Consider the following 27671-nt stretch of genomic DNA (forward strand, 5'->3'; position numbering starts at 1 on the left):
TAAGTTTAAGGTCATTTATTGTTTTACAGCTGCAGAAAACAGAGAAAAAGATTGCTGTAGGCGATACGGCCTGTAGCGATAATAACAAAACAACTGTGACAGATCATTTTTCTTACTTTTTTTTTTTTGTTGCATTCATGTTAAATTATTTGAACAGGCTGCAATTTTGGCTGTGCATTTCTCTGGCAGACGGACAAGCTTCCTGACACAGATTCAGAAGAAAACACTAACTGCTCAGTCCTTTTTCTTTTAAAGAGCTCCTGCTGAATTCAACACCAGTAATCATGAAACCTGGTCAGGGTCCTGCAAACGAAAAGAGAGTTGTCAGGGTTATCTTCAAACAGACACAAAACCTAAGTCCTCTCGAACTATTCAGAAGCAGATAAAGGTAATGATGTTAAATAATTACCTTGGTTATTGGCCGGGGCCTGGGCACTCCTAGCCAATCACAAAGCTGATTCCTGCATTCCCGCACTGTGGCGAGGTCGCTCTCCCTTAAACGGATAATAAAACCGTCAATATTTTAAATAAATTCAATTTAAAGTAAATTCTCTGAAAACAAACAAACAAAAAAAAAACAAAAAACAGATGTTTTTACAACTAATTTGAGAACTTGATTACAAAATAACACGAACCACTGAGTGTCACTTAGTAAGTTTAAGACATCCTCGAGCACATCTGGATCCGCGACGTCATTGTAGGTGAGAAGCATCTCATACATCTCGCCGGATGTAGTCTTTCTTATCTGGAGTTATGATCAAAACAATTAACATCACAAACAATAAAAAATATACACACGAATAATAATGTGAATAGTGGTTTAGAGTAATTACGTCAAAACAGAGACTATAAATGTCTAAAACATATTTTATTTAATTTCAACCAATTTCTCTATAATATTTGACTCCTAAAGGAAAAGTTCTCAGTGTCAATATACTTCTATTTTTAATTTATCTAAAAAGGGACAGCATACACTATTAGAAGAATATACAAGTTAAATATAAACGTATCCAACTTTCTAATTTACAAGTTTCCATCTGTGGGCCACAATCATCGACATAAAATTTGATCCGTTTAGTAAAAATAAACCCGCCATTCATTTTAGGTGGGCAGATATTCATAGTATATGAAATAGGGATGATAAACCTTCATTACAGCGTAGGAAGTCCACTGTTAGATATAAGTGTGCAGAACTTACTATCGGGAACGTATGGCAGAGCAGCATCAGCAGCTGGGACAAAACTTTCTTCCTCACATCTCCCTCAAACTGGATCAGTCCACAGTATCTGGAAAACAACCAACAATAAGCCTTTCTTCTGCTTTAGTGGTGCAGCTGTAAGCCTATGTGCATACGAGAACCTACACGTAAATGCAGGCACGTATCTTGGCCACATTCCTGGACTTCCTCAGCTCTTTGCAAAGACCCAAAAGATCCACACAGACCTGGTGACTTATGAAGCAAAGAGACAGAACACTCTGGTCATCCCTGAGGTATGAAGACACAGTTCTATAATAAAAAGTCACTTACTTTTCTTGTGTGGTCAAGATTTCAAAAACGTTGTTGGCAAGCATCTGACTGAGCATCATAAGTAGGGGAACGGATACTCTTAAAGAAAAAGGCAGAACAAATTTGAAATGTTATAGATATTAATGATGAAAATAAGTGCTTTAAAGTTATACCACAGGGATGAATCTGGTTTAGTTTAGTGTACCTGTCATTCTGAAGATTATTCTTAAAGATCCTCAGCAATGTTTGCGTAAACTGCGTCAGAGCATCGATGTCCTTCTGAATCCCTTTCAGGAAGGCAAACAGCGACTGGGAGGAGTGATGCGCCTGAACAAATGCAAAAGATTGCAGGAGTCTGAGCAGGAGGACGGAAGAGTAATTCACCGCAGTGAGGATGGTGGGGATTAATGTCAAAGTCAAAATGGTGCAGATAAGAAAAAAAGTTAAATCAGTCCTGTAATAGATTTGACGTTGTGAGCTAAATAAATTACCACTATATGTAGTGCAGAGTCTAGCCTTTTGCACTTGTAACATAACCCTCTAAATAATGTTATGTAGGCTTCAAAGAGATTTTGTGTCTGAAAGAATTATCAAAGTTAACAATGGTAAAACTATTTTTTATCCAAATTTTCTGTGATTGAACTATGCCAGGTTGATTCCTGAAAAGCAAGAGTAAGGCTCGTTTCTCACTGGCCTGTGAGCGTACGGCCCTGCAGTGAGAGAATCGTAATCGTGGCCCATACATTGCAGCAATCTTGGCTCCTTTTTCTAAATGCTGTACAAATACATCGGTGCCTCTCGTCTCTGAGGATGTTTCTGCAGAAGTAGAAAAACTCTTAAGAGGAGGAGATAAAAACAAGAGCGGAGCTGGATGGTCTCCGAGGGAGCTTGCTTTAAAGCACCAATGGCAGATTGGTTTACCTTCATTGGCCTCGAGGTTGTTATTGCAGGCTTTAAATATACTTTCTTTATTCCATCCATAAACATTCAAAGTTAAAAATAAGCTCAAACTTTTGCAGCCTTGGCTGCTTCTGAATGTGTGGTTTTAACAGGTTAAATCGCAGTGGGAGAGGAATGAGGGCTTGATCAACCCCAGTTATGAGCCCAGGATGGACCTCCAGAGAGATGTTGCGTAAAAAAGGCTGCAGAGGAGTTTCACAGGCATGCTTTTAGGATAAACCGCAGAATAAAACCATGAGAAAAGTTTCTTTGTCAGCATAAAGAATGAACGTCGACTCAATCAATATTTCAAGTCCGGTATTTATGCAAAGGTTGGCCGAGGACCGACAACAACTGAGCTGTGAGATTCTAAGAGCACACTGGAAAGCAGGTGTTACACAGAAGACAACGGTGGACAAACGGCGCCCCCTGTTGGTCGGACAACCTGAATAATAAACAGATTGCTGCTAAATGAAAAAAGCATGTGGTCGCGTTTTGTGATGTGGAACTATCCAATCTAAATTCCTGCAATCAAACACAAAAGTTATTTATTTGTCACGCAGCATAAACTAATAAATATCTCAACCATTTTGTTTCCACATTTTGAGCAAAAACAAAACTGAAACATCAATTTATTTTTGTATGTTTACATATTTTGCTTGCTTTAGTCAACTGCTTTGTTTATGCCCTTGACATAAAAAATACTCTGGCTCCTACTAAATTCACATTATGGGTTTGATAGGTGCTTTAACAGAGAAAACCTTGTGTCAAAATAAAGGCACAATGTCCCTCAGTGCTGGCAGGGGTAACACAGAGCTCTGTGGCAACGATTGCAAAAGCCTCCGGAGTATCGCAATGAAACTAAATCTTTTCGTCCGCATCATTTATGGCCAGACTTTTTATCTTCCGGCTGCGATTTGACAATTTTCTGCTTCTTCCACTTACTGTGGACTCGGTGATCCCTCCCACTGACACAGAGAGCCCCAGCAGGGTGTGGTACTGATACTCAGGCAATCCAAGCAGCTGTGTGATGTACTTGAAAGCCTGGGATGGGGCATTCCAGTTTAGGCTGGTTATGGTCTCCCTGGAAGAGAAACCAAACAAAATTAAAGATCGCCAAAAAGTGTCTCTAAATCAGGGCTGATGTATTTTTCCCCAAAGTAACCAAAGCCGCATAAACCCCCCACCCCCACATTCGTTAACTTGCTACAAGTTATAATGCTGCAGTAATATACTTGAGCAGCTCACGCAGGAAAGATGCTCAACAGCTCCTCTTTGTGGGGTATGTGAGGTACTACAGGCTCAGTGTGGTGAAGGAGGTGCAGGAAGATGTTTCCAGCATGAGCTCTGTAGTGGTCATTCTGCTCTGCAGCCTGTTGAGCCAGGCAGCACATCATAGACTTCACCCTGCAGACAAACCGGAGAGGATATTAAAGACGATTCAAGCAGAAATTAAATCTCACTGTCACATTCACTTAGTGCATGCTTATAAATGAAGACTGAAAGGGCAAGGAGTTAAGCATTCTGAGGTTACTACTCACAGGTTTGGTGAGAGGATCTCTGGAGCACTGCTGGACACCATCAAGGTGATTTCCTGCAGACTTGTCATGGCTGCCTTCCTCACCCTGGGATAGAGAGAGGAGAGTTAACTCAGCAAAGCCCATGTGAGGATGTGGATTCACCTTCAGCTGCAATTTACTATGATTTAACTGAGGCTTAAAAACAATGATGCAGAAAAACTAATGAACATCTCAAGATTTTTAAAATGAACATTTCTGATGAGCATTTTTAAACAGCTAAAGTAGGAAAGCAACCATTATTTTAGTAATGAGTTATTTTGAAGATTAAGCAGACAAAAAAGTGGCATAAAAGTGGATTTTTTTTATTTTAATCACATAAACCCTTTTATACAATTTTCAAAATACTTCAAAGGATGCAAAAAACTAATTATTGTGTTCCTTAATAAGAGGGGGAAAAAATTAATGGCTGAAATGCAATAATGTACCACTCCTTTAGTGAACTCTTGATAATTTGTAACAAAGTATCCATCCTCATCTGCTAAAGCTAACATCAATATATGAAAATCTTAATCCTTTCTGGTCGGCCTAACAAGAAATAAAGCTAATCTGTTGATCCATTAACAGATTATTTATTTATTTATTTATTTTTACAGAGTTTGAACAGGATTAAACCAAAACTGGAATTCTGGGTAGAACATATTTACAGACAATATTTACAAAGGTTTTCATTTTATCTTAAATGCAAAACGTAGAAATATTTTTGCACATTTTTGGCTTAATTAGTGCTCTGTGTTTTTTCAGTAAATGCTCTTTATTAGAGCAAGCATACTCCAGTTAACAATTAATCAGTTACTAAATCAGATGATAAATATTTCAATAATTGATCTTTATATATTATTTCGGCCCCAAGTAAAAAGGCAAATTAAAATAAATTCAGATTAAAACCGCAGATGTGGAAGAAGTTGTACTTTTCCTTTCACTATGACAGCAAGAAGGCGGCTCAGTTTTTTTTTTTTTTTAAATGGAAGGAACTGTTATGTTTTATTTGGCAAGAAGTTATTTAAGATTTACTTATGAGGCAAGTGGCTTTAGAGACTCTACAAATACCAAAATACACTGGACTCAAATTATGAAAGAGTGATATATTTCTACACACAGATAAAAACCTAACCCTGCATATAATACCAAACATTGATTTGGCAAAGCATTTTGTAATCAAAAGCAACTTTTGGAAGGGTGGTACAATTAAAAATCTTTAATTTTAAAAAAGAGCATTGTGTTTGAGAATGCTACAAAAAAAAAGCAGGAAGAAAGAAAACAAAATAATGGAAGGAAAAAAAATTACTAGACAGCCTTAGAGAGGCAGCCCAACCCTTTTTGCGAAGACAAGTGACAAGCCAGGTGACATTCCTGGCTAGTCCCCAAGCATGGCCTGAAGCTACATGTGAGAGAAGTATTTTGTTTTACTTGTGTGTGAAGGGTAGAAAAAAGAAACACTGGAAGCCTCAGGCAGGAGAGCCAATCTCAGGATCCAGTACTCACCAGGCCCCTATGTCCCCTCTGCTGTCTGTTGTGTAGTCGTTGATGCTGCAGAGAAGAAAACCAAACACCTCGACTACATTCTCCGAGCAGAGGACGGAGTCAGGGGAGCCGTGGGGACAAACACCTGTCTTGAGGAAGACCCTGACGAAAGACACGACACAAATTTACAAAGTGATGCAAAATGTAAAAATATAATCAACAAAGTAAGATTAATGCAGCAAGCTAGAAAAGAAATTGACTTTAGAGGAAATATGCAAAATACAATCTGATTACTAGAAGGACATGCCGTTCTGGTCATTCTGGAAGAGTCAGTCCATAGTTTACTTTGGCATTAGTGTTGATAGAGCAATGTGTTTCAGCAGAAAACACGAGGAACCTTTGGGTCATGAACCAGAACCATCAGGCAAAATGTGTAAGAAGACTCACTGAGCCACTGATCTGACTGCGTCTCTCCTAGCCTCAGTGAAATTGCCCTCCTTCTGGCTGACGGCGCACATCTGCTCGAGCCCTCCAAATATCTGAAACAGAAAAAGAAGAACAGAGAATCTATATTTTATAGTAATTTATCGAGGCAGTGAAATATGTTTTAAAAATCCCAAATTTATATTCGTACTTTAAACACCCACCTGCTTCAGTTTGCTGTGGATCATAAATCTGGGCAGACAGCCGAGGGCGCGAGCTGATCCGGAACGGGTGAGCAACTGTGGACTCATAAGTCCTTCGAGGTACTGGGATATGAGCGCATCTAAGTATGTGAACATAAACTGTTGTTATAAAAGCGGCTTTATAAATTATTTTAGTGTTTTCATTTAGGGTTCAGAGGAAAACAACAAGAAATGCCACCTTGTATTTGTGTGTCAGCCTGGTTTTCTTGGTCCTGGTAGAACTCCTCACACAAGGCAGATAAGGCTGTTACTACGGAGACCTACAGACAGGAGGAGAGTATATAGTCTTTTATACATTTTTATCATCTCTGTACAAGATGCGCATTGTGGTTTTATTTTTTACTTCTTTAAAAGGATTCACTTCACTTTAGCCCCAAACAAATGTCTAAATCCATCATTTTTCTTTATCTCATACAGTCCTCAGTCAATTTTTGACACATTTACAAATTGAAATAACACAAACAAAACTAAGTTGATCAACAGATATTTTTATTAAGGTAGGCTTTAGATATGAAACCTCTAAAAAATCACGAATAAATCATAATTAATTCATGAACCCACAGTTGACTTACAATAAAGTCCTCCTTTACTCCACTAGAAAAGAGATGAAGAGTCTTTAAAGTGTCGTCGATTAGCGACTGCCACGCAGCTGAAACATACCAGAAACTTTTAGCTTTGACTTTACAAAAAATTATTAAAAAGCAAAATCTGCTGTTCCGTTTACTTACTGATTATGGGGTCGTTCTTAAAAGGCATTTTAGACAGGGACAACTTTTCTATGAGGCTGCAAACTGTAAAAATAAAAAAAAAAGTAGCAGAAATACATATCAGGTTTAATCATTGTTTTCACACCTTCTTTCAGTGATTCAATTTCCACATGTGACTTGGACCTACTTGCTGGTCTCATCAGGGCTCCACCGAAGCCCCTATGGAAAGGAAAATAATTTTATATGAAAATATTTTGCTTTCTTACTACATTACAAGCAAAACAGCTGAAAGGAGCATCTCTGCCTACCTGTATTGTTTTCTTTCATGAAGCTGAAAGTGTCAGCAAATTTCAGTCAGCTACATCACAGTTTGACCACAATTTACACAAACAGCAAGTATTACCAAGAACTCCTTGTTCACTCACCAGATTGTGAATGTTCTTTAGTGCATCCACACATTCTGGAGAAATTAGATCCATCACAGTCCTAATAAAAAAAAAAAGAAAGACTCACTTTATTCTCTATGTTTTAACGTTTGACATTTCATATATATCAAGTCTACCTGTTGCTCTGAAGAGCCACTTTGTACAGCGCATATGTGATTTCTCCACATGCCAGAATGGCTCCATGACGACTGTGGAGATCAACACCCACTGCTGTGGTCAACAGCTGCGGCAAAACTGCGTTAAAATGAAAGAGAGCGCCGTCTTTACTCAATTTTTAAGCAAAAGTTTACAGTCGGTGTTTAAAAAGCTTTTCTTGTGGCCTATTTAACTGCCGATGAACAAGTAAGGTGACATTGTTTACCTGTTGTTGCCATATAATCAGGTGCTTGAGGCGTCAAGTTGTGGAGTGCTTTTGTGGCAAGCAGTCGGATCGCGCTGCGAAACAAAATAAAGAATGTTTCCTAAAGATATTAAAAATGTAAAAGGTCATCGGAGTGATTTTAATGACAAATGGTGAAAGTTCTGACCCGTCCCAGTGGTTGATTTTCCTGGATGTCAAATGTTCGATCATGGATTTGGTGTACTCTGGGAAACCAGCTATGAAGACACTTAATAAACAAAAAACAACAGTCTTAAGATAAACAAAAAGAATGAAAGCCATTTTTTTTACATGTCTGCATAAAGTCTTAAAAAGAAGAAAACTGTATTGAACTCCTTTTCTACACACACACACACACACACATATATATATATATATATATATATATATATATATATATATATATATATATATATATATATATCTGTGTTCAGTCATGCCCTAAGGCTACCCTCTTTCTCTGCGGTGACGTTTTCCGTTTCATTTGTGACAAACCTGATAAGTTATGCAAAACGAGGTAAATAACAAACGTTTATATTTTTAAAGATATTAAATGTAATTGTGAAGGTCCATCCCGGTGCATTGGAAAATCTTCAAAAGGTAAATTTTTTTTCTTACATTCAATTGAAAAATAAAACTTGCATAGATGTATACTCAAGCTTTATGTATGCACGCATTTATTTCTGTTAATTTGGACGATAATGTCTTACAGCTAATTCAGCTTCACAAAAAATCTGAACATTTTATTAGACCATTAAGGAATGATTTTGATGTGTGGGCCTACACGACCAAAAGGAAGAGAGCTGACTTGACAGTCGCTTATATGACAGTGACTTACACTTTCCCCCAGCAGGATAAGCCACAACAGATCATTAAGAGATCCCAGAATGCTGCATCCCAGCACATGGTGGAAAAATTGAGTGGAAGGAAAATATGCGTGGTAGAAAAAGAGACTTGATAGGATTGTGAAGCTAAACTTGTTCAAGCGTTGGGAAATCTGCAGGCTGCTGCATGACCATGTTTCAAGAAACACCGCATACAGTTCAATCAGAACCAGAGACGCTGTATGAAGCACCTTACCTGAGCTCAAGAGAAAACAAATTGTTGCTCAAAGGTACACAATAATTGCATAATTTTTAGTAGGGAGAGATTTTTGGATATTTATTTGTCATTTTTAATATGCTACTATTGAAATTGTCCTGGAAAGTATAGTTTGAATTTACACCAGCTTTATGACAAAATCCTTACAATTGACAACAATAAACACTTGAATATAGCAATCTGTGGGTAATGAGCATAATATTGGAGTATTACTCTTTGAATTATTGAAATTAATATTATATGATGCTATTGTAATTTACCAATATGCAGCTGTACTGACGAGAAGTTGAAATTAAGAGAAATTTATTGAAATGCCTCATGGCCACAAGATCTACGCTATATCAGATGGAAATTGAATAGAGAACACTATCCCTTATGTATTTGTGAGCGTCATCGTGTTACAAATATATTGGTGGGACACTGTGTACTTGAGCAGTTTGCAATGAACATAAAAATAGCTTTGCATGAGCAGTTCAACACTGTCCTCACCTAATGTTCAGATAGCAGTTGTTGATCATTCCCACAGCAAAGTAGTCTGCTGCCGTCACAATGTCGATGCCATGAGGGAAGGTGCCCTAATGAAGAAAAGTGTAGAACATTTTCACCTTAGGACGGACTGTTTTGCAACACCAACCAGCTACATTTAAGATGTCTACAGTCAGTGACAGAGTTCCCAATTCAAGTAATGACAAATCTAGAGTTCTTGCTTAAGGGCTACTGGCACCTTCAGTGTTTCCTGGTGCCCTGTAGCTACGCTAGAAGGCCATTTTCTTTAAAAGATCCTCGTAATGAGGCAAGTTTGAGCATGAACTGGATATCTGCCTGCAAATAAGAGTCAAATAAGGCTAATACTGTCATAATGCTCAGGTCATCAAAGCTTCAGTCACAAACCTGTCTGCCGACATTCTCCTGGAAGGCAGCCTGGGACGAAAAGAGACGCAAAATTAAGTTTTTTTTTCATTCACGATCTTTGGAAAAGCAGCTTGATGAAGTTTACTAGCAAACTTACAGACGCAGCTCTGCGGCAGTTGATGTTGCGATCAAACACAGCGGTGATCAGCAAGGCGCTGTGGAGAAGTTGTGTTTTATGTGATAATCCAGATTTAACACACACTTTTGTAATCAGAGGCAGACCATAACCACAAAACAAACTCCGTTTCCTCAGTTCATCGGTTCAACACCAGCTGTATCATTACCCATGACTCTTGAACAACATAAGAGGTTTTATCCCTTCACACTACATTACTTTTGAAAATCTCAGGGAGTGTGTGTGAGAATGGGGGCGTGGGGTTGCTTACATATACATGACGATGACACCCTGAGAAAAACGAAAATGCAGCTGACCATGTTTACTTCCTTAGCATGTGGTTTGCCTTAAAAAAAAACAAACAAAAAAAAACGCTTCTACCCAGAGGGTTTGGAAAAACAACACAGCTCTATACAATATCTAAACCTAAGGTATCGGTGAGAAGAGCATACTTAAAATCCTACAGTTGCAACAGGTCTATTCATGCATGTTGCAACTTTGCAGGAGAACACAACTGTTTGTATGTGCCCCCAAGTCACAAAGGGCCATTTTCACAAAAACACATTTTCAGGACTTGTCATCGAGTTCTGATGAATAGAGCAGGAACCAGCTTGTCCCAGCGTTTCTGCCAAACGGCGACCGAAACCTACAGCAGCAGGCGAAACCTGGCAATCTTGTGGCCCAGGGAAAGGGAGGGTGTAGTCCCAGGCGCTGATGATGATTTGCAAAGGGGTTAACTCTGACACTGCAGAGCTGGTCTGCACAGTCAGAGGCCGCAGGTCCATACTTGCAAGGCAGGAAAGCATGACATAAACCGTTACTGTTAACAAAGACTGAGTGCAGCTCAGTGGGTGATGAGCTACGTCTGTGTTCTGGTTAAAGATTTGTTGTGCGAATCCTGAGATAATACGTTTTTTACTTTTCTACGGTGGATCAGGAGCCTCTACTTGAATAAAAGACAGTTTTGTCAGCATCCATGGTCAAGAAGAAACTTCTGAATACCTTTGTAACTGTCTGCACAAAGATCTAAGAGAAGCAGGTTACTGGCCTTAAATAAATGCATTCACATAAGCCTTATTAGGCCATACTGGCATTCCAAATGCTTATTTTCCATAGCAAACAGTACCCACTATTATTTATTATTAGTATATCCTTTGTACAGCTAAGTTGACATTAATTTAAGTCATACTTTCAGTTTATTACAACTTTATACAGCATTTATAAACTCTTTCTTGAACTCATCTAGAGTAAAGCCAAACCTTCCTGCCCATCATCAAATGACAATCACCTAAAATGACTGCATGACACATTGCAAATGAAAGCAGTTCTTCTACCCTCCAGCTTTTAATATGCATTTAGCAAAATACCAAATGAACTGGAGCTGGATAAGTAGAGGTACCAACGTGTCACAGAAAAACTGGTTTGAGGCAGTAAGTTGCAGCTTACAGGCAAACTGTGCAGTTTCTATGCAAATCTCACTGATAAGGTCTTTCACAACCAAAAAAAGTAGTATTTACTGATAGTGTTTTTCTTTCTAGCAGAGGATTTTACAACTCTGCTGCACTTTTCAGCCTTTTTGTCTAAAAGACTTTAAATACAGACAACTGCAGAACAAACTGCAAAACAAGTAAATATGTAGAAACATAATCAAAGAATGTCAACCAACCTTTAATTTTTTTTTACCAAAAACTCTTTGCTCGCCCATCTGTCTAAGCTGGCTAGTTGAACATTATGTTTCAGAAAAACTGAATGTTTAGTTTACTTGTTGGAGTGACTTTTCAAAAATAATATGCTGCTTTTGCCAAATAAATCATTACCGTGACAACGTTCATTGCTGATTGGTGATACAGTTCTGCACAAGTTCTGACTCTCTGGGTGCGTTCACACTGCAGCCTGAAGTGACTCAATTCCGATATTTTGGCAATCCCGATTTTTTTTTGCCGGGGCCGTTCACACTGCCAGTAAATGCGACCTGTATGCTTTCTGCAGTGTAAACGGGCAAGCGACCTGAAAGTGTCCCGCATGCGCAGTAGAGGGCGCAATAGCGTCAGCATTCTAAGTGTTCTGCCAACCGCCATAAAAAGAAGAAGTGCTCAGTGTTTGCGGAAGTAAACATGGAGGCTAACGGTGGAGCATAGCTTACATATTTGAAGTTGTTATCCGGCCGGAGCAACATATTAACAACTTAATCCTCATATACGTATCAGGACGCAGAATAGTGAGATTTGTTGAGAAACAGTGACGTTCAGTTCGGATGAATGCGACCTGGACGTTAGGTCGCATTTGAATCGGATACGTATCGGATATGGGTCAGATTCGAAAAAGAATCCGACCTGTGCTGTTCACACTGCCATGAAAAGATCGGATACAGGTCGCATTACGTCAAAAAAATCGGAATTGAGTCACTTCAGGCTGCAGTGTGAACGCACCCTCTGATGTTGTAGGAGAGGTACAAATCTGGCCATGTTACATTTCCTACCCTGGCAAGTCATTAAAGCACCACTCCACAGTCTGCTTCTGACTGGCTGGTCAAGACCTCATGATAAGGCCTCTCTAGAAAGCTACCACTTCAAAGAAGTTCCGACCCAATCCTGAGGCTTGATCAATTTCCATTGATAACTGTTGTGATGAATGTTTGCTTTGTAATGCATGCTATGCTAGCTTGACTATTTTTGAGTCGGCCTCTGCATAACCCAACCTCTGATTTTTATCTTCCCCACATGTGTAAAACTTCAGCAAGTTTTCATATACGCATCCCCTGCTTCCAAATCTAAATTAAAAAGATGCCAAAAAGAGAAGCTAGTCCCACTGGTCCATGTGACCTCCCTGGTTTCCCAAGAAGCTGTTTGTTCCCAAAGAGACATAGTCGTTATTGGTAATAGCAGTAGCGTTCTCTAGAGAAACCACCATGGTTCCAAAAAGAGATATGAACAAGGTTTGGACAAAAAAAAAACAAAAAACAGAAATGCTTTCATTATTCCTGGAGGTTCTGGTGATAAAATGTTACCTTTGTCACACATGTTATTGATAACTTTTAGGGATTCAATCGGTTTAAGGATGAATATTTTGTCTTTTAAATAATTGTGTCTTTTAAATAACTATTCCTCAATTAAAAGTGTCTATTTCACAGGCAGAACTTTTACAGTAGTTACATCAGGTTTAAGACCCATAGTTTTAGGTTGTTAATACCGAGTGGATGAGAATTGTGTAGCATTAATTGTTACTTTTCATCTTTGTAAGTGTAGAAGGTAACTCAAAGAAAAAGTAGGAATAATGTTTAAAATAAAAGTTGTTTTCTTGACAAATGATGACTTAGTTTTTGATATTATTTAGGCTGACTGGTTCTAAGTCATTTAAAGTGTCTCTACTACAGTTAGAATTAGATTAACAACATAAAAATCTAATGCTGAGACATTCTTTATGTTCTTTATGCAGTGTTACCACCCCATCAGCAGACAGGATTTGGCGTAACTTATGTTTTTGCCTTGTCAAACTGCTTTCTCATATTTAATCCTGAAAACTGAAGTTGTTTTAAATAGAAGAGCCATTAACCTTCACACAGTCATTGTTTTTTGGACCACCTTACAACCAAAAGAGAAAATAAAAATTATTTCAGGTGATATTTATGTATTTTTGTCTTGGGAGGATTAATAGTAACAGGTGTTACCTTGCAATCTGGGTGACAAATGGCTGGAGTTCCTTGGGGTCATAAGCTCTGGAAAAAGACCAGCAGACATAGCAGGCAGCGTCACGCACGTTGGAACCGACACTGCAGGCTCCCCTCTTCTCATCGTAGGTCAGTGCTTTCATTATAAGTGGCACGACTGAAATATACAACAACAAAGATGAATATCTCAAGATAGAAATCAGATAATAAAAGCTTAATAAAAACAGGAGTACTTTATCCAACTTCACATGTTGTGTTCAAAACACAAAGTAATTATGAGGAATATTATTCAAATTTCTTAGAGAGGAACAACTAGCAAATTCAGTTTTTTTCAGCTCATATTTCATGTAAACTAATCCTGCAACACCACACAGTAAATGCAAATCACTTGCAGGTCCTGTCAGATTCTACTGAACTTCACTTTACAAAATCTATGTGGAGTCAGTGTGGAATAAAGTTTGTTTCACCAATTTAACAAAAGCTAGATAAGGATACAAAAAGAGTTATATCTCCAACTCAACATTTAAATCATTGCTTGAGGCCTGACTAATATCAGGTGCATCACTGTTGCCCGAGGGCCCTGCTGTTTGGGCTGAAGCACCACCCACTAGAGAGAAAACACCTTACAAAGACGAACTCAGCACACAGCCTAGATCACACTTCCCATCACACTCATCCAACAAATGGGTTCTAAACTCTGAGCTGATAAAACGAGCGCTTTAAACCAGATACTGACATTTGCTGTGAACTGTGGATCTCCTCTACGCGGGCTTCACATACGGGAACAGACTTTGCTGCTTCAATCAGAAAAGGTAATTTTTGTCCAATTTGTTTCTTGCTTATTTAACATGAAAGTAGCAAAACAATATCTATTTTAACAAACAACTGACAAAGTTTGACTATGTCGCCACACAGTTTTAGTTGGGCTGTAGATAGCAGTGATATGTACAAGGTGTGCACCTGTTACAAACAGATCCTATCTAACCTCTGTTCAGACTGCTGCTATTGGCGATACATAACTGATGTATGCATGCCTTTGTGTAAGGCTTAAGTTGATAATGAACAAAGAACTACAGAATTTAAAAATTGTCGCTCCGCTCTTTTTTTTAAAAATAATTCCTCATTTTCATGTTTCCTGGATGTTATCTTCAGTTAAATATAAGAAATTATTTCGATTTGCTGCATATTCACAAGATGAATGGCTTAAAATGGTATTTTAAAGAGAATCCATGTTCCTTAGAAAGGGAGTGTCCTCGCATGCTACTTTAGCCGAAACTTGAGTGACAACTTCTTGCGACAGCGCACGACAAGCAGGTTTCTCAACGCACACCCAGCAGCCCTAAACTAACATCTTTAGGTGATGTTTAATTCAAGAGAGAACACACAAATCTTTCAGACAGAAACCGTATTGAGACGGTTTTTTTTATATATACTAAAAGGATTTCAGTTATTAGTTTACAGCGCTCTGACAATGAGCAAAAATGAATCTCACTGCAATCTTCATTGGCAGTGAGCTTATCGAGTGATGAATGCATCCCGCAGGTGTAGTCATGGGAAGCAGGTTGGTAAGCAGGTTGACTCGTAGTTCCCACGCTGACAGCACACAGTTTTGGTGTAAGAGAAAGCAAGTCTCTGCATGCCCTCCAGGTCTGCGAAACTTAAAAGAATGAACCGTCTGTCTGGTGATTTAGCAGCCCGCTAACTTTATAGGGAGGTCATTAGAGAGTTATAGAAACGGGACTGATGCGTGAGCAGGCAGCGTTAGCTGGCACGTGTTGGCTGATGTCAACAACCCAACGCTAAAACCAAGCCATGACCGGGATATATGCAAAAATGCGGTGACAGATTTGCATAAAGCAGACAGGTTTTCAAATTTAAATATTTCTCTGCTTAGTAGCCATTCCACTGAAAAGGAACAAATGTAGCCTGAGGCTGTGGTGTTTTGTGCACCAGGAGATTTTTCTAGCCATGCAACTAAAACAACGCATAGCTAAAACTTCAAATGACAAAAGGTCTTTCTCTGAACCAGTCTAACAACCCATCACTTGGGGCACAACTAACGATGACTTCAGTGAAAACAAATAGATTTTAAGTTACATTCACTGATTCAACATTCAGTTTTCTGCAGCGTTAGTACTTCACCGAGAATATATTATATTTTTCTTTCAGGAGAGTCAGCGTCAGGATGGAAATGGATCAGGAGCGCAAGCCAAAAAGGCCTCACTACATCCCTCGTCCGCCAGGCAAACCTTTTAAGTACCAATGTTTCCAGTGTCCTTTCACCTGTAATGAAAAGTCTCATCTCTTCAATCATATGAAATACAATTTGTGTCAAAATTCAATCTCCTTGGTGTCTCAAAAAAATGGACAAGCACCCCGACAATTGAAGGCTGTGGCAAAGGCAGTCTCTGTCAAACCTAAGGATTGTACAAATGTCATTTCAGCAGTCCAAAGCCTTAGTTCTGAGAAACAAGGAGTGGAAGGGAAGAAAGACGAGAGCAGAGATGACATAGAAGAGTTAGATGTTGGGTGTGACAGTCCAGTGAGCAACGACAACCAGAGTGTGGCAAAACCAAATACACTCACAGACAGAGAACTCGCAGAGAGCGATGAGGCCAAGGCTCTGCCTCGCCCATCTGCTTTCTCCCCTGTCACTCCCAACCGTGACGGTGCCGAGGCCTTGGTTGCAACTGTGCAGCGAAGAGAGGATTCGCCAACCTCTAACATCAGCCATCCAAGCAGCCCGTGGGCCAGAACTCTTCCTTTCAAATCTTTCACCCCTCTCATGGTTCCCGAATACCCTCCCTACCTCATGCCTGAACGACCCCTGTATCCACCATACTATCTATCCAGACACATTCCTGTAAATGATCCAAACGTTCCGTCCTTCCAACCGGAGTTTATAGATACCCAAAGATCTCTGGTGCAACCACCCATTGCCCCACCTCATGGAACTCCATTCCCCCCTTATTCTTACAGATACTGCCACACTCTTCACCCAGGCCCTCCTCTGCCTTACACCCTTTACAGACCCCATGAGCCCATTCCAATTACCGGACACAGATATTTTTCTTTGGATGGCTACGGTCAAGGCTTTGGCCAGAAGGACTATGACTTGTACATGTATTCACATTCCAGTCACAACAGCTCTCACAGCTCCGCCCAAGGGGAGAGTCACCAAAGTGGAGACAAAACAACAAGGCTGAGTCCTAAAGAGGGCTGCTCAGCCTTAGGGTCACCTGACAGACCCAATCAAGCAAACATTGTCCTGAGAGAATCAGAGTCTTCCCAGTGCACGACCAGCGGCGAGTCGGAGACCTCCCTCCAGCTTGGACACGGATCTAAAGTTGTGGAACTGGTCACAAAAGATTCAAGACAAGAAGAGTCGGCAGAAACCTTGCTTCAGTTAGGAAGCCATCGCTTAGATGGAGGGTAAGAAAAAGTTCTGGTTGTTTACCCTTTTCCTTATCAAGTGATATGGTCCTGTTTGCAGTAACTGATCTTTAATATTTTTGAAATGTCCTTTTTAGGTCGAATGGTAGCAGTCTACATGTCTCCTTGTCTGATAAGAACAATCAAGAAGAATCAGACAACGTAGCTCCTCTAAACCTGTCAAAAAGAGACCAGAACCATGAGGAAAAATCTCAACAGAGGACAAAGGGTTGCGATTCAGATAACGTGAACGGCACAGAGCTCCCTCTGAATCTCAGCCTCCGAGCTTCTCACAGCAGCCCAACCTACAGCTCTGCTCCAAGCCCTTCAGAGGACCTTCCACCTACATTGGATGAAGATCTGGACGAAGAACCGTGTGACCAGAGGCAGACTGCAGCTCTGGCTCTCTGCCAACTTGCCACTGCAAGCTCTGTAGCCTCTTCAGGTGATTTTCACATTAAAGTCCAGCCCTGCGAAGACTCAATGGACTCCATGACTCCCGACTCCCTAAAAAATACCAAGTCGACTAAAAGAGCTAAAGAGAGTGGCTTGAAAAGACGTAACAATAGCCAGAGTGAGAGCAAATCTCAAAAACTGAGCAAGAAAACCAAAGCAACAGGCCCAACTCTGAGGAGGAGGACCCGCTCCTAACAACTGGACTATGACTGTTGCAGAAAAGATACAAAGAGATTATATCTCTAATCTGCAGACCGAAAAGATTGCTACAAGACTGGAAAAAAAGAAAATCAAAATGACTTGTTTAATCTACAGGCATGCTGTTACAGGTATCAGGTTACAGTCAGTATCTGGTGCTTACCTTTGATTTACAAGGGTAAAACGGGGACACATTATTTAAACCCTGTCATCTTTATATAAACATCAGCAAAAAATACAAATGTAAAAATGTGCTATCAATGTAAATACCAGAAAAAATGTAAAGTAAGAAATAAAAACATGACTTATTGAATTGCTTGTCCATTTATTGAAGTCGACTTGAGCGTACATACCATCAGTCAGTCTTGATGGAAGCAGCAGACCTCTCCTTCCTAGCTCTGCCAGTGCGAGGCAGCCTCCATGCCAGGCATTATCCGTTTCTTGAAAACTACAGAAAACAACCTTCAAGTTAAAAACAAAGAACACGGTAGAATATAAAATTGAATGTAAACCTTTCCCAGGACCTTTTGCTTGTTCAATAAATAAGAAAGCTGCAGCAAAATTAAAACTAAAATAATTGGGAAAGTGTAATTCATGGAGGGAGCCAATCTGCCCAAAGCATAAACCAACCTGAAGCAGTCCAAAACTGATCCGACCACATCATCTGCCAGTTCCTTCGGAAGCCTCCCAGTCACCCTCCCAATGCTGTAAAAAATCAAATAAATTTTTACCACACACAATGACTTGTTTCTGCATAAAGAATGCCAAAGACAAGTAACAACAAGGAGGCCTTTTTAAATCAATCATTGCTGGGTGTCGTATAAAAACACTGTTACCCCTTTGCTGCAGACCAGCGCACAACTGTCTCCTTATCTTTCAGGCCAACAAGCAGGTGCTCTGAAAGAAGACAAAGAGGCCACAAAATGTTTCTTAAGCAGCAATAATTCACTAAAAAACTGAGTGCAGGTGATGACTTACCAATCACAGTTTCCACCTCCTCAGGAATGTCATAGTCCTCTTCCTGTTCCTGAGTCTTCGTCTCAGGAGTGACAGTAGCAGCGGTGTGAGACACAGAAAGGTTAGCAGCTAGTGAGCGACTGCCTCTCTCGTACCTGGAAATACACACATTCCTCCTTTAAAACACACAAGTTTTGCAGCCTTTACTAGCAGAAGACAAAAATGTTTCGCTAGAATCTAGTTGGGGGGGGAGTACAAATTGCTAAACTGAACATATGAATCAGTTTATCTGACTATAAAAACCTTCATTCAATTATTTTATATCCAAGAAAGTGAAATCCTAGGCAATCATACAACAAACCTGTGATAACTGGAGTAAAATAGCATAATATCTGACCTCCAAGCAGCCAAACGTGGCTTCAGGAATGTAAGGCCGAGCCTCTGAATTAGCTTGATGTGAATCTTTCGCAGCATGGCCTCGCTGCTCTCTGACAGACGTTTCTGTTCCAGATTACGCAGAACTATAGGAGCTGGAATATCAGAGGCAACAGAGAATTATCACATCATCAGAATTTTCTCACTGTCCAAGTGAGCTTTAGTGGGAAATTGAGCCTACCATACTGTAGAAAGTCATCTCGTTTTCCATGTTTAAAAAGTTTTGCCTATAAGACATTGAAATAGAAAAACAATATCTAATAAAATGAATAGTCTTAGACCACATAATTATATTTCATTTAAATAACAATCCTTTACATTTTTAGTCTAACTACTATATAATCTTGTAATTTGCTAAAATCTTAGTCATTTAGAGCTCTTCTAAAAAGAGTTTCATTAGAACTTGTATGGATTCTGGTGACAGAGAACACTTAGCCAGTTTTGAAAGCCTCAAAGCAAAACAATTCTGAACATGTTGTGAAAATGTTCCAATGAATAAGATGTTTCCTTTGTATGGGTCCAAAAAATTCTTATTCCACACTGAAACTTTTTTTTAAAATAATTTATCAACAATGAGACATCTTCAGTGAGGTCATGTGTGAGGCATTATGCTCGAAAACTGAATGTAGTCTCATTACCTCAGCATGGCTGTCATTTGCTGAGAAACCGTTTAGCCTAAAGCTGCAGATTAAACTCTCCTAAGTTACTTGAAGCAACAGATCCCACACAGGCAGCAGGTGCATTACACACCTGCTACAACCACACTAACTATTGTGTAAAAGCATACCAATCGTGTCAGCTCTTGTAAATTACAGGTTGAATAAATCTGAGCACGTACACTCCGTCCTCAAATCCCCACCCCTCACATGGACATGAACTCTGAATCACAGGCGCAGACTTTACCAAGGACTGCAGGACACCGTCCAGCTTCCTGATTTCTATCATTGAGTCGCCACTGCTCTGAGATATAGAGGTGAGACTCCAGTCCAGAAAGCACCCGAGATGTTTCTGTTTCACGTCGGGGCGCGTCATAAACCTGTAAGGCCGCGCAGAATCCGACAGAAGAAATATTAGATGTTTTATGAGGATAAACACAGGTCGACATGGCAAACATACGTATTCCAAGAGCAACATTGCCCTCTAGTGACAATGAAGGTTATTTTCATCACTTAATGATCATTAACATAAAATTTGATTTTTGAACAATTCAGATGCAACTGTGATGATTCTAAGCATTAAAGAAAAAACAAAAATAGGTCAGTTACACTACTCAATTTTCAGGTTAGTGGAATACCAAGTTTTTCCTCTTAAAAATTTAGCCAAGGAATTTTTTTTTTAAATATTAATTTTTTTATGCATAGGTAATTTTATTTATATAGCACATTTTCAGCAACAAGGCAATACAAAGTTCTTGCTATGTAGCTGTAAGTAGCTTCAAACATGATAAGATTTCAAATTTCAGCATACGATAAATTATGTCCTGATTTAGTATGGGCTAGTATGTGAGATAGGAGGAAAGATACCATGGTTACACCATGCTACATTGTTATAACAACAAAACTTATTTTATTCTAAAAGAAAAAAAAATACCACTGCAACTTCTGCTTAAATAAATAGGTTATGCCTTTTTACTATATCTTGATTTGCATTTATATATCCATTTGAAAAAAAAAAAGCATTCTTATATTTTCGGAAATTATTTTATGTATTTTTAAACAATTGTTGGTCTAAATGTAATTACAAACAATATTTAATATACTTTTCATATTCATTCAATTGTATCATGTCTTATTTACACTTATGTTGATAGTGCTATAATATTGGTTAATATAAGCCAATAATGGTGACTTATACTGGAAGTTAATTGAAAACAAGAGTCAGTTAAAACACCAGAGCTCCTACGGCGTTTCAAACTGCGATTTCATTTAAATTTAACTTGAAAACAACAGTAAAAACAGGCAAAAAGCAAAAAGAAAACGTTGCACTTACTTTGAAACAAGAACTGGAGCAGCATCTCTAGGACTGCCCATGGCAAATAGATACGTCTATAAAACCAAACAAGCACAAAAGAAGCTTTAAAGAAGGACATGAAAAATTATTTCTTAAAAAGAAAGAATTTAAATAATTTTAAAAAATATTAGTAAATGTCTTGTTTCAAATGTATTTAATTTGTATATTAGCAATAAATAATTATGTTTTCTTGCAAAGAAAAATACACACTGAGAACAACAATTTCCCTGACAGATTAATTAATAAAACTTAAGCACCTCTAGATGGTGCCACTTCTCCACTGAATGTCTACAACAACAGACCTCAGCACAGGAAAAGCACAGACAATACCACAGCAGTTCTTGGACTGATTATATACAGTAACATAAAATAGGTCTTCAGGTCATAAGGTTACATACTTTTACCATGGGGCATAAATGGTACAGTTTCTTTTTTTGTTTGTTTGTTTGGATTATTACAAAGACATGGAGAAAGACATGGAGGAAAAAATAATACTAAATGGATCTCAAGTTGCTTTTTTCTGTAAAAACTTTGAAATACGCACACAAAAAAGTGATGAGGCAATTAATATTAACAAATAAATGCCCAAACAATTGAAAACATTTATGTTTTTGAATATGCATTATTAAGATTTTTATTAAGCTTTGTCTTGTGCCCACGGTATTTGTTGAATTCCCCAGTATAAGTTTAAGTGGACAACAAATCTAGCTAGCAAGGATTTATTAGCAGTAAGTTAGAAGTAGCCTCAACCATAGACATAATATAAGAGTAGACCCCGCATTGGCTGCTCCAGCGCAGGAAATACGGCGGCCATCTTGGAGCGGTCGTCCCTCCTACTTTGCTCAACCACAACAACAGAAGATGCCTCAGCACTGAGGGATATTGTTGTTCGGATCGATGGACTAATGACGTGAGGGCTCGACAAACAACATTTCACAAGTAAGATGGACATATTATTGTGTATATTTTGTGATTAGAATATTACTTTACTGTATTTATGTCCACCGGCGAGATACCAGCTAATATTAGCTATGGTGTAATACCGGGGTTCAGCCCCGCTATGAAGGCTAACTGAGATTCCGTAAATCTAAAAAAAAATATTATTCTCTAACATTGACTTAGATTATCTGACGCAAGAGCCTACATTAGAAATGAAACAATGTAACATATATTATAAAACTTATATTATGTGTTATAACATTCACCAGCAAAGTTTACACAGATGGTAAAGACTATTATTTATATTCTTTCACTCTGTCAAAAGTAAGATACGTCCCAAATCTTCTGTTTTTGTTTTGAAGGTTTCCTAAAGACACGATGTGAGGAAGAAGTGGGAAATATCTTTAAAGAGAGACGGATTCACTGCAGCACGGATGAATCTCGCATCGGATTTTGGACTCAATCTCAGCTGCTGAATCACTCTGAAGCTAGAACTCGTCGGCTGAAAAACATATACATATATCTATATATATGTATGTATACATATATATATAAACATGTATCCAATATATATTATTCAGTATTAATCATTATTTATTTGTGTCATTATTAATCATTATTTATTTGTGTTTGTATCGTTATATAAATATGTATTGATATTACTAAATAATTTATTAAATAAATTATGAACGGCTGTGTGCTTTGTAATATGCTCATCATACATCAATATCAGAATATCCCATTCCTATTCTATTGTTATAGCCACTAAGCATATGCTGAACTATGTATTATAAACATACTTAAAAATACAATTGTTTATAAATGTAGCTTTGACAGATGTTTGAATATGGCTTCCAGTAACAAAAAAGCGTGTTATGATCGGTTAAATGCGCTGATACGTCATTGTGCCTGCTAAACACAAAACGCTGAGTGGAGTGGTGGACCGCTCCAAGATGGCCTCCCTAAATCTCGTCAGCGACAATAGGCTCTCGCCTATTGTCCATGACGAGATTTAGGGTAGACGTCCATGAGGCGTCTACTCTTTTATTATGTCTATGGCCTCAAACGCCTCAAGTCCAGCAGCTAATGAGATTGGTGCAGAACATAATGAAGAGAAATGCGTCCGACTCAAACTTTTGCCTGACAAAAAAGTCTGACGAAAAAAAATAAATTACATCTATATATGCGAAAGTAAATAGCCCTGCCGCGACGAAATGTAAGACCTGTAATTAACGCATTTAAGGCCAAGTTATTTCTATGCCCAGTAGCATAAAGTGATTTTTGTTTAGAAATCGGTGTTTTTGTCATTCTTAATTGTTTCTGAAGACTTTGTGCTGTGTTGGAGCTTCAACGATACTGCCTAGCTTTTTTCTCCTCCCTTCGGAGCTCGAGGCTTTAGTTAACGGACAGCCTTCATAACGTGTGCTACGTTTAATGTCCGTCTGCTACAAAATATTCCAATTGAAAGAAAATTGTAAGTAACTAGTTGTGTTTCGTGTTATATTGTTGAATTTTAACCAAACAGCATTGCTCCAAAATAACTGCTTCGGAACTTATGACCATAGATTTTACTTACATCACACGAGAGCGAGTTCAAGTCTACTTCCAAAACACGGTGTCTGCTAATGAGATTGGTGCGTTTGATTAAATGGACTGGGACCTTCTACACAGGTGGTGTACAGACATAATAAAACGCCGCTCGCATTGAGACGATACGAACATTAAATCGAAAGGAGCTGGGCACGAGGAACGCGGCGGAGTAGTTAAGAGAGCAGCTTTGTTAGTAAGGTGTCTCAGAACAACCCTCGCTTTCATGGTCGAGAATCGACTGTGACTTCCAAGACTAGTTTCTGCTACCAGCGATCAGAATCATCCTTCTCGGCAGCTACACGCAGAACTTGTGATAAGTCGCCTGAGACTCCTGGATACCAGCTGGAAAACCCAAATCATACAGCCGTTAGCGGTTCCCGTTAGCAATCAGGGAACCGTTGATTGCTAACGGTCTCACCTCCCTCTGCAGGAAAAAGGCTACTAAAAGATAACTTATCAGCATTCAAAATAAGCTGTTACGGAGCTGAAAACTCGGTTAGTGCAATAAGAGAAGACAAGGCTCTCTCTGACTTGAGCGCGGAGGCGGATGTGGAAGCTAGGCGTGCACCGATTGCAGTTTTCTGGCCGGTTTCCGATTACCGATCTTTAAAAAATTTGACCTGCCTATTCCGATTTTGGCCAATATCGATTTTTACTTTTTTATTTTTTTTGTTTTATATAGCCAACTCTGTGTTATAAAGTCGCAATTAACTTTCAATGTTCCAATCTTATTTTATTGAAAAACATACCCTTGAACAATAGCTTTGAAGCAATATAAACTTATAAGTTTCAACAGTCTTCTTTCATATGATCAGATCCCTGATTAAATCTTGCTGGGAGAAAGCCTGTAAACATAACTCTTTTAGGCATTTTTTGAACTGTTAAAATAGGACAGGAAAATTCATGAGATCCTTTACCCTGCAAAAAAAGAAGGCAAGAGGAAGAAAGTCTTTGCTCTCAGATAGCTTCTTTATCTAGGATTAGCAAAGAGGATGATATATCTCTCCTTAGTGAAGGTCAAATTAAATTTGATGACATATATAAACAAAAGGCTCGAGGTATGTTTGTCAGGTCTACAGCGAGGTGGTTGGAGGAAGGGGAGCAGTGTTCTTTTTTAGTTTAGAAAAGTCTAAACTTCATAATACTTTAGACACACTAAGTCAATGATAAGATTGTATCAGTCCATAAAACCCTTGGATCATTTTGTTGCAATTTGTACAACAATCTCTATTCTTCTAAATACTCAGATGAAAAAGCTTCTTTACTGATTGACTCCATTAAACATTGCAAAGTTATATCGTGAGGCTGAAAAGCAAAATGTGTGATGCTAACCTTACTCTAGAGGAAGTAGAAGAGGCTATTTTAAGTCTTAAAAATAACAAATCGCCTGGTAGTGATGGGCTGTTAAGTGAGCTTTATAAGAAATTTGTAAAAGCTCTTAATCCCTTTAATCTTAACACTCTTTCAGAAAGTATTGGTCATGGAGAATTCCCCTCTACTTTAACACAAGGCCTTATTTCTGATCCCGAAGGCTGGCAAAGACAAATTACTCATTGACAACCGGAGACCTATTTGATTACTGAACAATGACTATAAAGTTTTTGCTATTATTTTGGCCAGAAGAATCAAACAGACCCATGGTTGTATTATTGATGAATCTCAATCAGGCGTCATGTCCCACAGACACATCACAAACAACTTAAGGCCTGTGCTGGATCTACTAGACTATTCAGAACTAATAAATGATAATAGCTTTATTTTATACAGCTTTTGACGCTTTAGAGCAGGGGTACCCAAACTTTTTGAGACCAAGATCTACTTTTTCTGTCACCAGTCGGCTGAGCTCTACCTCATGACACAAAGATGTAAAAATTGTAAATGAAACTTTATTGACTTATTTTATATGCAAATATCCATCAGTTATAGCAGAAACATTGAAGTGATGGAAAACCTAATGCAGTTTCTTCCTCAGTGAGACTCTGACACTGGGAGGAGGTTACTGGTTTCAGAAGCTGGTTGCAAACCTGAGACCAACAGGTATTACGATTATTGTAGATCTGAACTTTGGTTTGATGACCTCAATTCTTTTGTCCATATCAATTATGGGGGCCATGTAGTGACCAATCTGACTAATGCCACAATTAGTCAGAATTACACACACAGGTTCAAATATGTAGCTCCTCTAAATTAATGAGTTTTTGGTATCTACCATTATTGTGTGTTTGAGACCATGCAACTGTGTTCATGTCTTCTTACATCACTTACCTTTGCAACAGCTAAAATACGCTCCATGACGGGCTCTTTAACTCTAACGCCCTCTGATTCTAGATGACCATCCAGACGAGAAAGGTCAAACGGGATCAGGCAGGTCATGGACAGCCACAGCAGCAACATGTAGCGCGTTTCCCAAGTCTGAAACGTGAAACAAATAGATCTTACTAAATCACTGTAGAAAGCATATAGTTTGCACTCAACTATAACCAGCCACAAACAAAACTGCTACACAATAGCACTAAATCGGTAAATTTTGTTTCTGCAGCACCTTACACAGATATATAGATCACAAAGTGCTTCACATAGGCAAAACAAAATAATGTCATAACTATTAAACTGCAGTTTTTTAATGTGAACCTAAGATTAAATGGCCGTGGATATAATACTGTGACACTAATATAATTTAAATCCACTATTGTCGTGAGTCAGATTTTTAAATGTATTTTGATGTTATTGTTATAGACAGAATGGCAGAATGAATATCTATCTAATATTTTGACAGTGTTTACCTTTAAGTCTGTAGGATCCTGTCTGGATATCATCTCCAGAACTGGATGAACATCAGCCACCTCATGAGGAAGAAGTTGCATGAAGACTTTATAGCCTCTCACCTAACGAGAAGAAAAATGTATATAAATCAACTAAAGGACTAAGTTATGTGTTAGAGAAATATATGAAAAATCTGTGAGTTACAGGTTGGGTCACTCACATAACATTTTAACTGACCTTACAAATGACATAAAGGAACTGGAAGCTCAGATGAACCAATGAAGGGGGTGAATTTTCATTCCTTACGAAGTCAAGCAGCGTATTCGTTACCCATTCTAATAACAGCACAAAAAAAAGTGAATAGACTTTTCATTTTGTCTGCAAAAAGTAGTATTTGTAGTTATGTCTGCAGTGTACCTAGATGAGGATCTAGCAGATGAGGCTGGTCCTGGTATCTGTCCATTATTACTGTTGGCATAAAAAAAATACAGACTGTTAAGGACTGAGTTTCAAATCCAACGTGATTTAAGTGCTTTATTGTGCCACACCTCTGAACTTCTGAACTGCAAACTCCCCTGCTCGATCGTCTTCGTGGATCTCTGGAAGACTACCGATGAGTGTTCTGGTTTCACTGCTCTCACTGAAGCCACCCAAAACACATGTTTTAACAATGGCATCTACCTCTTCCTCCCCTCCTTCTGGGGAACCGTTTTCTGCTTCCGATAAGTCCATACTGCTGGTGTTTTTATTATTATTATTTACAGAAAGCCTCTGTAGGAGGCTATTCTTTTACTAAGTTTTACAATTCTTAGCTAGCTAATATTAGCATATCACCCTAGCAAAACAACTGGTTAGAGCTAAGAGGCAACAGAATTAGTAAGAAAAACACGTTTAACAATAAAATACTATATTTTGTGTTGGTACAGAAAGAGCGTAAAGTAATTCTACTTGCAAAAAACGAGTGTAAAATCTTAACTGCTGGGATGCTGGCGCATAATAGAGCATTAGTGACGTTCCCCACCCCTGCACGTTGATGTGCCAATCGCGATTGAGTCGACCGGATTTGCAAACTCTTTGAAATGAACGACGAGAGCCATGTTTTGCTAGTTTACAATGTTTTCCTGTGCTTATATTTTACCCTTTCGCACTTTTTTGTATATTAAACCTATAGAAATATCCTCAAGTTTTCAAATGGTTTTTAATTATATATCCACTGTTAAAAAACGGAGAGCCCTCAATTTATCATATACGTCCTCCTATGGTGTGCTTCCTAAAAACCTGTATATAGCTAGGAGAACTGAGATATTATTAAATTAATGATTATAAACAGTCAGTTTTTTATTAGTGTTTTAGATCTATATATTTATTTACATATTATTTGCTTTTTGTTT

At 38.6% G+C, this 27671-nt stretch overlaps 2 protein-coding genes across 2 annotated transcripts; one reads left to right on the forward strand and one right to left on the reverse strand.

Moving 5' to 3' along the window:
* Positions 1-27312, reverse strand: tbcd (tubulin folding cofactor D). Its single transcript, XM_015000444.2, has 39 exons — positions 26829-27312; positions 26698-26748; positions 26518-26615; positions 26301-26402; positions 25783-25929; positions 20968-21023; positions 19882-20014; positions 19160-19205; positions 18941-19073; positions 18565-18698; positions 18423-18483; positions 18217-18291; positions 17940-18034; positions 13501-13657; positions 9816-9873; positions 9698-9727; positions 9296-9381; positions 7854-7934; positions 7688-7761; positions 7443-7560; positions 7306-7366; positions 7189-7211; positions 7068-7099; positions 6902-6964; positions 6746-6822; positions 6352-6433; positions 6135-6253; positions 5935-6026; positions 5509-5649; positions 3988-4071; positions 3695-3853; positions 3392-3530; positions 1713-1834; positions 1529-1606; positions 1364-1450; positions 1199-1286; positions 636-745; positions 410-494; positions 1-303 (listed from the first exon to the last, which is right to left on the reverse strand). Exons 1-39 carry the CDS (start codon positions 27010-27012, stop codon positions 283-285), a joined length of 3582 nt encoding a protein of 1193 aa, XP_014855930.2. The 5' UTR covers positions 27013-27312; the 3' UTR covers positions 1-282.
* On the forward strand, positions 14138-17899 carry znf750 (zinc finger protein 750). The gene is made up of 3 exons (XM_015000446.2): positions 14138-14312; positions 15670-16932; positions 17031-17899. Exons 2-3 carry the CDS (start codon positions 15686-15688, stop codon positions 17581-17583), a joined length of 1800 nt encoding a protein of 599 aa, XP_014855932.2. The 5' UTR covers positions 14138-14312; positions 15670-15685; the 3' UTR covers positions 17584-17899.
* Positions 27313-27671: the final 359 nt, after the last annotated feature.

The sequence above is a fragment of the Poecilia mexicana genome, unplaced genomic scaffold (genome assembly GCF_051168715.1).
Source record: "Poecilia mexicana isolate PSO_F unplaced genomic scaffold, ASM5116871v1 scaffold_8, whole genome shotgun sequence".
NCBI classification, from domain to species: domain Eukaryota; kingdom Metazoa; phylum Chordata; class Actinopteri; order Cyprinodontiformes; family Poeciliidae; genus Poecilia; species Poecilia mexicana.